The sequence below is a fragment of the Misgurnus anguillicaudatus genome, chromosome 24, assembly GCF_027580225.2.
Source record: "Misgurnus anguillicaudatus chromosome 24, ASM2758022v2, whole genome shotgun sequence".
In the NCBI taxonomy this organism is placed as follows: domain Eukaryota; kingdom Metazoa; phylum Chordata; class Actinopteri; order Cypriniformes; family Cobitidae; genus Misgurnus; species Misgurnus anguillicaudatus.
The window spans coordinates 10,119,262-10,134,178 of record NC_073360.2 but is presented as its reverse complement, the minus strand read 5'-3'; the positions used below and the strand labels follow the sequence as shown (position 1 = coordinate 10,134,178).

General features: G+C 37.4%; 1 protein-coding gene across 4 annotated transcripts in view; it reads left to right on the top strand.

Moving 5' to 3' along the window:
- rcbtb2 (regulator of chromosome condensation (RCC1) and BTB (POZ) domain containing protein 2) overlaps nt 1–14,917 on the top strand; it is a 36,241-nt gene that overhangs the window by 18,284 nt on the left and 3,040 nt on the right. For 3 of the 4 annotated variants that reach the window (XM_073862604.1, XM_073862603.1, XM_073862601.1), the window contains exons 9-11: nt 6,740–6,863; nt 8,476–8,615; nt 14,623–14,753. In XM_073862604.1, coding sequence (XP_073718705.1) covers nt 6,740–6,863; nt 8,476–8,615; nt 14,623–14,753 — 395 coding nt within the window. Of the gene's footprint in view, nt 1–6,739; nt 6,864–8,475; nt 8,616–14,622; nt 14,754–14,836; nt 14,890–14,917 lie in introns of all 4 variants that reach the window. The other variant, XM_073862605.1, reaches the window with a different exon arrangement.

Below are 14,917 nucleotides of genomic sequence, written 5' to 3'. Positions count from 1 at the left end.
GTAAGGCTCCGATTCAGTGTTTCATGCACAGCTTGTGTGTGTACTACGGCTCTGTGATCAGTAGGAAGTCCTTATCCATCTAAAATCACTACGAGTTTGACTCGTTTATAACGCGCATTTAAAAAAGCAACACTCGTCAAACACAATCATTCAAAATATTCTCTATCATCATGAAAATACCTGAAACAATTTGAAGAACAGCGATATAAATATGCCTCTAGATATTTCCTGGAATTTCAGGGTTTTCCGCAGAAAATTTGTTAGTTAAGGTGGTAAGGTTGGGCGGGTCCGAGGACGTGGCAATCAAAGGGTCGGGGTGTATGCGTTATGATGAAAATTAAAATAGTTTTACTTAAAACACTCAAATAAAACTTAATTTTGAAGAAACTATGACAAAAAATGAACACATACTAGATTATTAATGAATTAAATGTTTTTAACTCTAATGGGAATAGCTGCGTGGTGAAGTGAAACTAAAGGGGTTAATAAACACAAACTAAAGCAGATGTTGTCGAACGTCTGGCGAACGATGATAGATGGCACAAAAATAAAAAAAACTGATTATTTCCCACTATTAATAACATTATCTTAAAGGAGTGTAACTACTGTAGCATGTAAATAATGCACATAAATAGCGTGAGCAAGAGCGATCAACAATTATATCTAATCAACAGGCACGTGAAACCTAGCTAGCAGGTTGCTCAAACAACAAAATCACCAGCTAACTTACTTTCAATTAGCAAGAACTATAGACTAATACCATTACAGGCTTAAATAACACCAAAACATAAGTCCACTTACAGTTCTCACGGACACGCGTTTTATCAACTGGCTATCCTCCAGACATGACAGACCACGTTTTTATCTCATTTCGGTCGTGTGGCGATCGTGCACGCTCGCGGTGTGAAGCGCGTTTGCGCTATTCTCCGAGATGTTTTATCAACTGGCTAGTTATCCTCCAGACAATGACGGTCCGGACCACGTCTTTCTCATATCGGCTGTGTGGCGCGCTTCCCCGCTCGTGGTGTGATGCGCGTACGCCCTATTCTCAGAGATGCACTTGATGGCCTTTTGTGCATCGATTTTTTTTTTTTTTTTTGACAGCCTAGTTAAGGCGGTAGGGTTTCCAAGCTTAGGCGGGTCGCCTTAACTAAAATGTGCTGTGGGAAACCCTGAATAGTGTTTGTGATGATACTTCTTCTGTGGCACAGATGGAGTTTCTGCACGAAAGCGCCCTCTGGCTTTTAAATGTGGCGGCATTTTACTGTAATTAATTCAGATTCATTCATTGAGATAACGCGTATTTGCCCAATTAATTGTCACAACCCTAGTTTACAGGCATGCTTGAATACTGGAGAACTACAACAACAATGGTGGCCTACAGGACTATGTTTGTGCCATTTAAGATTTAAGAGTTTTTTTTAACACTTCTCTAGCAAATTTTGCTGCTTTATGGTCCTGTAATAAACCTACCTCGTTGTCCATCTAAACAAAACTGCTTGATGTTTACGCAATGTCGATTGTTTGTATTTATCGCTTTGTGAAAAAATGCATAAGTTTCTTTAAAAGCCAGTAAGATGACAATTTTAAGCATCCTGTCACTGTTTATAAGTGCCGGACAACAGGTTTAAATGCATGCAAGGTCAAAAAACACTGTAATTTTCTCAAAATATAAATTTAATATTACCTCATTTATCAGAGATCCCCAAACGATTTGTGTGAAGCCATTCAAACGACTCAGTCTGCCTAAACCTCACCTTTCGGTAGCCTACTCTGCTCTGATTGGTCAACTGACAGAGTCTCCGCACAATCCAACAATAGTGCAACATTGACCTAGTGCTAACATGACTTACTGACAAGACATTAGCGACATCATACACATCATTCATCATTAATCATTTACATCCATTTACATACACTCATTTAAGCATTTATGTGAACTAACCGGGTCATAGCAAACCCGTAAGTGCAGCATAAGCTGCTTGTTATCGTGACTCTGACAGTACATAGAGTTTAAACAAGACATCATTCATCATTAATCCAAGCAATAAAAATGACAACAAACACTAACATTTTAGACTCATTTAAGTAAGTAAGCTAACTGGGCCATAGCAAATCTGTAAACAGTAGAGAAACGTGTTAGCCGCTTGCTAACATGACTCACTGACAGTATATTAAGAGTTTAATCACTGACATCAATACACATCATTTATAATTAATCCAAGCAATACAAACGACGACACTAACATTTTAACATTCATTTAAGGAAGTATGTAAGCTAACTGGGCCACATCTAAACAGTAGTTTAACTGCAACATGCGGTGGTAGCGTGGCTAACTGATGAGACATTACAGTAAACTAGACATTTTAGAACACTCGGGGGAAAATAAACACATAATGTACTTAAAGGTTGTGGTTAGGAGACGCATGTTGTTCCAAATAAAGTGGGTACTGAACCATCTTTCATTGCCAAACCTTTAGTAAATCCCTCCTTAAAAAAGTAATTTCTTCTCGCTATGATATTAACACTAACTAGTATCATTTTAAATGTAAAAATCAATAATTTAAAATGATTTACAAGTTACAGGAAACATTAGTAATTATTAATCGTGGCAGTATATACAGTGCCCTCCACAATTATTGGCACCCCTGTTTAATATGTGGTCGTGGACTTCTAAAAATTCTCCTTTTTATTTAAACAACATAGAACCCAAATGCAAAAAAAGACAAAAATCCAACCTTTGATTTAAGTACATTACTTTGGTGATAAAGAATTTACACATTTAGAAAAAAAACTTGAAATCATGCTTCCACAATTATTGGCACCCCTGATATTAATACTTTGTACAACCCCCTTTTGCCAACACGACAGCACTTAATCTCCTCCAATAACATTTCACAAGATTGGAGAACACAGAGAGAGGGATCTTTGACCATTCTTCTTTGCACAATCTTTCTAGATCATCCAGTGTCTTGGGTCCTCTCTTCTTTAGCTCGCCCCACAGGTTTTCAATTGGGCGGAGGTCTGGGGACTGAGATGGCCATGGGAGGACCTTGAGTTTGTGACTGCTGAACCATTTTTGTGTAGATTTTGCCAAATATTTTAAATCATTATCCTGCTGAAAGCCCCAGTGACGACCCATCTTCAGCTTTCTGGCAGAGGCCCTCGGGTTTTTATTTAAAATGTCCTGGTAGTTCAAAGCATTCATAATGCCATGCACCCTAACAAGGTTCTGAGGGCATTTGGAAGAGAAACAGGCCCACAGCATCACAGATCCTCCACCATACTTCACGGTGGGCATGGGGTGCTTTTCGGCATACTCATCTTTTGTTTTTCGTCAGACCCACTTAGAGTGTTTGTTGTCAAAAAGCTCAATCTTAGTCTCATCTGACCAAAGCACATGATCCCAGTTGAAGTTCCAGTACTGTTAGCAATCTCCAGATGTTTATGTTTGTGAGAAAAGGCTTTTTCCGTGCATGCCTCCCAAACAGCTTGTTGGCATGTATAGAGGTTCTGATAATTGTTATGGAGACTTTGTAACCCCAAGATGCCACTCTTTGATGCAATTATGTGACAGTAAGCTTAGGAAAAATCTAAACATCCTCCTCACCGTGCGTTGTGACAAGATAAACATGGGACCTCTTCCAGCCTTGTTTGTCACTGTTTCAGTTGTTTTAAACTTCTTAATGATTCCTCTGACTGTAAATATGGGCAAGTTAATTCTTGTAGCCATTGCCTTACTTATGAAGGTCGACACACATCTGCCTTACTTGAATGGTGTGTTCTATTGTCTTTGCCATGATGACAAATGGGTAAGAGAATTAGACCTCTTTGTCACGTCATATTTATACTCCAGGAAACAGGAAGTCATGAATTACTAATTATAACTTCCTAGATACCCTGACCAACTTTAGCAACTACAGAAAAATATATTTAAAACTTTTTTTAATTATTTTTCATAGGAATTGTTACGGGTGCCAATAATTGTGGAACATGTGATTTTATAATATATATATATATTTTTTTTTCCTAATTCGTGGACTTTTTAAAAATTATTATTAACTTGTGCTAAAGGGTATATTTTTAAAAAAAATTCTGTTAGAGATTATGCTTCTGCAAAAAAAGAAAGAATTAATTTGATCGCTTTTGCCAATAATTGTGGAGGGCACTGTAATAGGTATGTTTGATTAATTAAGTATGCTAAATATTTTTCTTAATTGCGTAAAACTCTCATAGTAAAAAACTTTAGTGTGCATCAGTGGGGAACCTTCAGGGCCTTCTACGCCTTCAGAGAAGGCCTAAAAAAATTAATAAAAATATTTTTTATAATAATACTAATAAATAATAAAGTATTCAATAAAAATATGTTTTTACATGTTTAAATTTATATTTAATTTAATTTAATACATGTAATATATTTTCTCTCATCTATGTTCTAACGTTAAGCTTACTGTCAGGTTCATATCCAATCAGAATCGTCTGTCTCTATTAAGGCCCGGTAAACTGGCTCATTCATTGGTTAGGACTTCAAGAATCCCAAGGAAGGCCAAGCTATGTGTTTTGGTGTGGAGAGTGACGGGCAAATCGACCAATCACGCTTTGATTTCAAGTGGGCGGGTAAAAAACAAAGCATTGTAAGCCTTCATGAAGTCCTAATCATGCAACAAGCTGGATGCGAGCTGCCGTAAAACACCAAAGAAGAAGAAGTCCTAATCATAGACCGTCTAATGGCCCGAATCTCTGCGGTGAGAGTGGTTGAGGTAAATGGCAGAAAACGTGATTGACGTTGTGGCTAGTTTGATAGGGCTGAGGTAAAAACGAAATTACTTAAGCGGGTACTCGTGAAGAGCACAGCCGAGAGATGCGCGTGCAGCTGCGCATATCAGACGTGAACACGAGAAAAATAATGGGTTTAATTATACTTTCACTTCCTGACAGTTTTACTTGAGGATAGTAATGACTGCAGGCGACGCCGAATTACATACAATATAATTACCTAACTAAATCTCAGAGAATGCAAAAACATTCACCGGGGCTCGGGCTAGGGATTTTGCGAGCCCGCAAAATATAACAGTTATAAGCCACAAGGAGGTGCACTGAGAACGCAGGGTGCTATATTTCCCCTTATGAAAAAAGACTAACAAGCTATCCTACTACAGCTAAATATATATTTACAAAAAACAAAAATTAAATGCAAATTTACAGAGCAGCAGAGTCTGTATTTGTGTTTATCAGTTAGATTAAAGTAATTTTAAACTTTAAAACTGCATTTAAAGGCAAACGATGCCTATTCTGTAATTTAACTTTGCGTGCTCAGAATTTTTACACGTTCACTGTATGATTTAACGAAATACGAATAGCCTAGTATTATATTCTGAATTTTAAAATTTATGAAAAACAAACTACTCTCAATTTATTTTGGTGTTTTTTCCCCCATGCTCACTTGTCTCCATTTTTCTGTTTTTAAGAATTAAGGCGGTGTAGTAAGTAGAACCTATCTATTAAATTTGTGACTTTCATTTATTGCGCCATGCGTAATTGCGCATGGAGAGGCATTTGCACTTCATTGCATATTTTGAAGGCCCAGCTGAAGTACTCACGGTTCGCCACTGGTGTGCATAGGATTATGCGCTTGACCGGACGTTTTATGCACATTCCGGGTGCAGAATTGATGCACCTAAATCATATACACGCTACGTTTATGGGCTTTCTGGGCGCAGAATTGATGCCCTTGAATCATCCTCTCATGGGAATCCTCGCTCTTGTTTCTTCACATGAAGCTATTGAGTGTATTAAAAGACTTTGAATATAGTTCATAAAACGTTTATGGTGCTTTTATAGTACTTTGTCCTTTTAATAGCTTGTCATTTACAACCACGGCTAATGCACAGTATCGGATTTGGAACGGTCATGTTGTCGGTCCTCGATCCAGCCAAAAATCCCTGATCGGCCCCGATACCGATCCAGAATATCAGATCGGGACATCCCTACCTGTTGATTTAACTACTTTGCACATCGTTTACATTGACGGACAGCTACATGATACACTGCAATAAATGTTATTTTTGATTTTGTGTGGCTCTTTAATGCTTAATATTTCTTTAAATCGCCAACTAGTGTGAATGTTGTGCGTACGGGAAATTTAAAAAAAATGCAAAAATCTTCAATTTTTACTATATTGTTGCCTTGTAAACATAGCCTAAGTTGACGTTTAATTTGAGAATCTCCTAAACTATTAAAGAGAAATCTCTGTACAATGAAATTTTCCTCTTAAGCAAACCCAAACACATACTTAACATTTTGTGTGAATGATATAACAATCAAATCTATCTTTGTAGGTAATATTAGCTGATGCTATTAAGTTACACTACATATCCTGCAGAAGTGTACCATTTTGGCATAGTTTCCAGTTTAACTCTATTATCAATTTCTCTGATTGATGGATCTTGCTTCAGGATTGCATGTTTGTCAGAATTAGGCAATAAAACCTTTTGTTTAATTTGAAATCACACTCATTTTTGACATACCTGTAAATCAGATCCTCAGTGTACAGCGTTGCCCTGAAGCTTTAAAAAGATTTATGTCATCCCTAAATATCAGTTTGAAGTTTTTGAATGGTGGTTTTATTTCTTGAACCCCTCGGTTGAGTTTTTAGTTTTAACAGGAACACACACGTATCTCTTTGAAGGAAAATTGGACGAATTTAATGTTTACTTGCATTTATCTGCTTATCAGATGGAGATGACTATCTGACTGTCGCCCAGTCACTAAAGCGTGAGTTCGACAGCCCAGAAATCTCCGATCTCAAGTTCCTGGTTGACGGGAAGTGCATCCATGTGCACAAAGCTCTACTTAAAATCAGGTAGCATAAAACCTGCAATCAAATCAGTGGATGTAAACTAAACTTCTAATTTTCCTCTTATACGATGTGTATGAAGTTTAATCTTATCTGGGTTTACTGCGTCATTCGTCTTTCCTATAAACATAAGAAAGTTTGATAATATCATCTCCAAAATAGCCTGTGGATTCTCTGCAGATGTCTTGTTATTTCCCCCTTGGTTTCATTCCCACCATTATACTCTTGAGATATTATCTACACCCGGAAACTGAACTCTGTTGACCCAAGCATGTACAGACATAAAGCTGACTGCATATAAAGTAGTATATGGATTTGTGCATAAGTAGCATTTTTGTTGTTTCTACAGTCATCATGTATTGAACCATGTGTGTATGTGTTGTATCAGTGTCTAATGGACAGGGTCTTTCATTTAAAGCTTAAAGTTTGTTTGTTTTTACGCTGAAACGGAACAGCGTTCCATAAAATCACTGATGCAAGTACAGGCTGGTATATACACGGTGTAAATTAGGTATAATAATACACCGTGTAAACCAACCTGGGGGAATTTTAAAGCTTTTCCTATAAGCTGGCAGCACATGAAGATGCTTCCGGGTCTGATAACATGACAGAAAGACTATAAAAGGGCATAAATGGGTTTGCTTGCGTAACTTAAGCACACAGTGTTTTTGGACATAAACGATGTAAAAGTAAAAATGTTTTATTACAGTTTGGTCAATAATATGGTTTCATATATGTTTTTATTTAAGTGTTTTAAAAAAGTACTGTAATGTGCTGTTTAGTGGTCATTATACTAAAATGCAGGGATTGATCAATCAGAATCAAATACATTAGAAAGCAGTTTAATAACAAGTATAAATGCACAGTTTATCCAGATGATATTTAATAATAATGCTTATTCCTGTTCTGTACACACACAATTCAGTAATCGAATTACAGTAACGTGAGTAAATGTTATTTCGTTACTTTCCACCTCTGGAGTTAACCCCTGCAAAAATGCAGGTAGTGACAACCACATTTACAGAAACTCTGCGTAGTGTGTACAGGACCGAAAAAAACAACTAGTTTTTGATGAAGTATTTAAACATTCATCATGAACATGACCGTGTCCTTCCAATAGTAAAGTGTCCATCAAATGAAAACTTCAGAATCTTGCCAGAAGTAGTAGGTCATCCAGGTACTTTTCACCTGCAGCTATTCCAATACTATGAATTTTGAACATACTACTCAGCACATGATATACAGTATAGTATGGAAGTAGACGGCTTCAGACTCAGCGTAAGTCGTGTTTCCTACAGACATGGAGCGAACATTTAGGATATTCACTCCCACATTTAAATGCGGTTGTCACTATCGAAATTTTGAAGTGTGTACAGGGCCAAACTGTAGTATGCACACATCCTATAACTAACAGGGCAGGGATTTATGCTGTGCTTGTACAATGTGCCATTTATTTCCCTGTGGTGTTTTTGTTTTGTTTTGCTGAATCACAACAAAGACTGACATTTCATAAACATACAGAAGATTTCAGGGATGTTTATCAGACATTTTTCCAGGCCAGTTCAAGCCTTACAACAGTCTTATTTACAGGTTGGTTTCTTGTGTGTGTGTGTGTTAGGTGTGAGCATTTCCGGGCGTTGCTGAACGAGACGGATGAAGAAACCATAGAGGTTCATCAGTTCTCCTATCTGGTGTACCGCGCCTTCTTGGAGTACCTGTATACTGATACCATCAACCTCCCACCTGAGGACGCAATAGGTGAACCTTTTTTTTTATTAGATTAACCAAATCCTAACCTTACCCTACACTAGGCCACTGATGGTGTCCAGGTAACATTACAACTATTATTTATTTTAAAGAATTTATTTTCTACTTTACAATGGCTTCAATTGTAGCTCATCAAATCAGATTTCAGATCTAAAAATGGCTGTTTTATGTTAAGGCACAATATGTAAGATTTTTGCACTAAAGAGCCCCTATTTTCAGTTTCACGATTTTACATTTCTTTTGCTGTGTAAATGTGTGTTAGTACATGTAATCTGCAAAGTTACAATCCCCAAAGTCTACGATTATACGAGTTATCATCTCCTGGACTAAAATGAATGCAAGGATTGTAGGCAACAGTTTACTAGTTAAGGTAGACAGTAGGAGTGTGAAGAGACACTTAATCGACGAGACGAGACACTTAATCGGGTTCACGAGACGAGATTTTTTAAGAAATCCTTAATGATAAAATAAATGAAAGGGAAACTGAAATCACATTATTTTGAAATGTTTTAACCAATCTAGGACTATCCCTAACAATTATTTAACTAATTGATAATGAAGTAATTTGATATTTTTTGGTAATAAAAGTACACCCAAGTGAGCAAAACCTCTAAAATTATGTTATAATGATGATTCAATAATAATTGGTTAAAAAAAAATATGAAAACAAGTAAACACACATATAGCCTTTTTTATTATTAAAAAGCCTGCCGGGGGGGGCGATAACGGACCAGCTTCTGTTACTTTCACTTAAGATGCTTGCTTTTAGCCAAACACCGTTTAAATCCATTTAAATTTTTATTATTTGTCTAATTCTTCACAACAGAAATCATACAGTCACTGTTATTTAAGAACAAGCAGAGATAAAATCATGTAAACTCCGAGTGAGGGTTTAAGACACTTCACATCTGACACTGAGAGAAACAAAACGCGTATTAGACGAACATTATTGGAAACCCAAACAAAAAAGCACACGCAGTAAAAGACTGAATATAATGCTTTCACATATAGGTTTAGCCAGAAACTTAACTTTATGCTGATATTGGTCGTTTCTCAAACGGAAAGCTGCATCCTCCGGAGGTTGCATATGCACACTGAATACGTCATCAAGCCTGGTTTATTTCAGTTAACTGATCATTACATTTGCAAGTCATAAGCATATTACAACAATTTACGATTAAATAAGCATAATAGTCAACTTTGTAATTGTTTATATTCTGTAATAAGTCTTTATGTATGTAGTCTACAAATGCGACCTCCAAAGGTTGCAGCCTTTTGTTTGAGAAACAGCCAGCATTTCACCTCCATGAGAAATCTTGTGACATAATTAATTTTGTGATACATATTTAATCTCATGGGATCTCATCGCAGGAGATCTCATCACACCCCTAGTAGACAGTTGACGTTGACTTAATGGACATTATCATAATTCTTTTGATGCACATTAATTCATAATTCCGGTTTATGATTCACAGCCTGTAAGTAGCCTATGTTTTCATAATTAAAGAATTTACTACTGATTATTTAAACCATGATTCAAACATGAATTTTGAGCAGTGTAGAGCAGCATTTGTTGTTTCTATGATCACAAATGCAGACATGTAGACGGTGGGCCGAGGGGAGATTTCGTGTTATCAGACGATCTCTTGTGATGGATAACCCAGTTTTTTTTATGTAACCGCTACGCTTTTCAACAAAGCAAATAAAAATTGTTGCCACTTACACACCTTGCACATTACTAGAATATCGGTAACTTTCTCCAGGTTATTTTCCCGGCGAATAGAGCAAGCAGCTACGTTTGGGGTCCGAAGTTCATGACGTATTTGTTGCCTTCATCCAATAGCGTGCGTGGAAAAGTGATGACGCGTGTCAACAAACTGGCGAGTTTCGCTGGAAAGATTGAACTTGTTAACTAATTTTAGCCACTAATGCAGTTTTAATATTCAGTTTGACACAAAATGTGAATGTAGAGGTAACGTTGCCCATTCTTACTGTTTTTATTTTATGTAACCATCTTTGTCATGTCCTGTCATTTTTTTGTAATCTTTAATAAATTCACCGTTCTATTTTTTTTACACCGTTCTGATATCTGTTATCGCTTGGAAACACAACGTCATAAAGCAAGACAGACAATTATTTTCCCTGCTTTATCATGTTTACTGGAAAGAAATGTCAAAAAATGAAGTGCTGCATGCATGTATTTGAGGATAGTGGACCCACCATTCCCTTCACAGGCACAAGTTGCCAGGAACCGACAAACAAGCCAATCAAACTAGCCAACACAAGCCTCCACAGGCAGTGCCACAGCCACTTCACAAACATCACAAAGATAAAAAGTGCACAAAGGAGAAGAGAGGAAGTTTTTATTGAAGAAACTGCAAATGAAGGTTGGTAGTATATTGTATAGACATGCAGTGAAGAAAGTAGCATGGTTTACAGTAGTATAAATTAAATATGCAATGTTTTAGCAGTAGCCTTTAAATAGCAGAGCAAAATTGCATCAAAGACAAATGGTTTAAGATTATTATAACAGTTACATAGAAAATCGCTGGGGGGTGGCAACATGCACAGTGCAAATACATACACATGTGCAGTGTAGTAAAAGTATAGACCCCTTCAAGGTTTGTAAACATTGAATGACTATCGGGTGCGCGCGCAGCACGGGGTCGAACTGTTCATACCATTTAGGCTTAATAATTTAATCTAACAGTGCTGAAAAATGATGACTTACCTCAAATGAAGTGAGCACTACAAACACAAGCCTCTTGATCTTTGCATTGTCCCAGTCTGCACGTTAATTGCTTGCAGACGCAGATGTTGTATTTTTTTTTGTTTTATGAGATTCTGCATGAATCGCGAAAACTTAACGGAAGACCTGGTGCGATTTTCACAGCCCACGACGTAAGTAGGCATTTTTGACGGTACCGAATAATACGCAACTCAATCTGCTGTAATGACTTTTCTGACCCCGACATGCGCAGTGGGAACAGCCTGTGACGTAAACCGTGAAGGGGTCTATAAGAGTAGTACAAATGTAGATGCAGTGTATTAACAGTAATATAATAAAAACAACCTACAAAATTTTCCTTTTCAATTATGGCATGATTGGCATCGTTATTATCAACAAAACCAGACACCTGGGGTCTCATTTATAAATCCTTACTAACAGTCTACGCACGCACAAAAGCCAAAAATGGCACACGGCAAAAAACACCAAGACAAAACAAAGCACTGTTCCCTTTATAAATCACAGATCACCTGCAATTGTTCATACATGAATCATTCTCAGGTCCCACCCTGCAAGCCCATTCTCCCATTAAGTTCGGTTTTGTATAGATCCCAACCTTTGTGTGGGAACTGGCGTATGCACAAAACGGGGCTGGAAATGTGCGTACACCAGTTCCCACACAAAGGTTGTGTTCTATAAAAGAAAAAACTTAATGAGAGATGGGCTTGCAGGGTGGGACCTGAGGATGATTCATGTATGAACACTTGCAGGTGATCTGTGATTTATAAAGGGAACAGTGCTTTGTTTTATAGGTCTTAATATTTTTTTGCGTATGCCATTTTTGGCTTTTGTGTGTACGTAGACTTTTAGTAAGGATCCTACGCACAGTTTTATAAATGAGACCCCTAAACAATGTGAAATTGGTTTATTACCCATCTTAAGGGAACAGGTGGAAACAATATATGTAGCATGAGTTTTTCACTGCTGAAAGTTACAAATCATTTTTCTTCAATCAGTGATGTGCAGAACCTAAACCTATTGTTTTGCACTTTTTTAGTGTTAGAGGCAGAGGATGGCGAGGCAACGCCAGTAAAAACACAGGCTCTAAGGTCTTAAGCCCATGGTCTTTACACATCCAAGCAGGCCCCACACCTTGCATTATCTGCAAACATAAGAAGTATAAGGTTCAGAAAAACAGCAGTAAAGGGGTTAAAATAAAATTAACAGTATAAAACAAGGTATCACTTCACCTGCCCTTACAAAAATTAACCATTGTTTTTCTACAGTTAAAAAAATGGTTACTATAGTAAAACCATGGTAATCACAAAATAACTATTGTTTTGACAACTATGGTTTTATAGTTAAATCGTGGTTAGTGTAGTAAAACCATAGTTTTGCTGATAGTAATCAATACAACAAAATACATTGGTTACTACACTTTTACCACAATAAAACCATGGTTAATTTTCGTAAGGGTGCTATCGAGATTATACCCGGTACCTCACCACACAAAAACACGAGAACATTAACTAACATATGCAAATGGGTAACGTTACAAGCACTTCGGCAAAACAGTCATTGAGGAGAGGCTGTTAACAACGTGAACTTTGACTGTCAAAGCTAAATGTACTTTTTAAAAAAACTGTGGAAGAAACAGAGGGAGTAAACATTGCAGCTTATAAAAACTATAATACTGTGAAAAGCATAAATTATATAAAAATGTACATTTTCGCTGCTCTAACGTTAGTTGTCTACACACCCCAGCAGCTGTCGAAGTGTGGCTTGCCCACCGGTCATTTTAAAGCGCAGTGGGCGCAAACTTTATGAAATATTACTAGAACATTCGGCTGGGGTGTGTCTCTCTTAAACGGAGATGTAAGAGAAATGAAGACGACACATATACATATTTTGTGTATGACCGATCGGCGGTAAAAGTTAATATGCACGGAACATCGTTGTTGTACGGAACGGTTAACGTTAGTCTACGCCTACGTAAAACAACACTAACGAGACGCATACATACGTTTGAACAAACCAGTGTACACAACAAACATTTTAAATAGATATCAATTAAATCAAATGAATACTTACAATCACACAAAGAATGTCCTTGGCGATGGTCAATTCCGCTGCAGCTCGTGTCTGAATCCGTGTAACAGCTGTTCTACTAACCCACGTCTGATTGGTTAATAATAATCCTTTGTCAGTATCTTGCCGAACTATTGGTTCGACTGATATAGTAGGCAACCGCGTTTGCCTGCATATTTACGGGGACATTTTATCATTTCGGGGGAACACTTTTCATATCGTTGAGAATAAAACAACCGTCCAAACTTTACAAATTCAGGTTCTCCCTCCATGGGGATCATCCATTTCGAAAAGTAAAGCAGATACGGAGCCTCGGCCCACCGTCTAATGGTTTTACATGAGACATGATCTTCCAGATATGGTAAGGAGCGCCACATTTCCGCCACTCGCTTTAGGTATTCGGCCAATCACAACACACTGAATAGCTGACCAGTCGGAGCACACCACACTTTCTCAGAATGATATGCTTTGTACAAATCGACACATTTCAGAAAGTCGTAGAGGACCAACAATAATGTATGGTAGACAGACAGACATATTTCATTACACCAAATACACAAAACACCTTTCTTTTTAGCATAGTAGGGGCTCTTTAAAATGTCCTAAAGGTTTTCAACAAATGTTTAAATTTCCAGTTTTAAAAAGTGTTCTGTTCCTGTTCATATGGTCGCTTGTCAATGGTGTCACGTTCGCGTTTAACTCAGTTTTCGCTTTTGTTGCGATAGAAACCATAGGTGTATTTTAACTTCATACAACACGGCACAGACCGATCGGATTATCCATAACAATGATTTGTGAGTCTTGTTTGACCGATTTATATAAACTGTTAAGGATTCCCGTGAATCCACGCTCTTTCAATGCTTAATTAAAGGAAAACACCACCGTTTTTCAATATTTTACTATGTTCTTACCTCAACTTAGACAAATAATACATAGCTATCTTTATTCAACGCGTGCACTTATTCTTTGTACAGCTCGTTGTGAATGTATTAGCATTTAGCCTAGCCCCATTCATTCCTTAGGATCCAAACAGGGATAAATTTAGAAGGCACCAAACACTTCCATGTTTTTCCTTATTTAAAGAATGTAGTTACACAAGTATGGTGATAAAATAAAACTTGAGCTCCCCCCTCTTGCACAATCCACTAGAGGTAAGAAATAATGTGCTTTTTTGTTGTGAAGGTCTGTTGGATTTGGCCACATATTACCGTGAAAGCCGTTTGAAGCGACTGTGTCAGGAGACCATAAAGCGAGGCATTACAGAAGATAACGCTATAACACTACTCTCAGCTGCTGTCAAATACGAGGCACAGGTGAGCATATATAATCACACAGTCATCAGAAGACCTTTTTAATTAAAGGCTTTGTACCAAAACCTTTCCTTCTGTCTACATAGGCAACTACTTTCAAAGGCATCATCTCAACTGACCTAGAACATTGAAATCAACCGTTAGTGATCACTTACATCACAAACAAT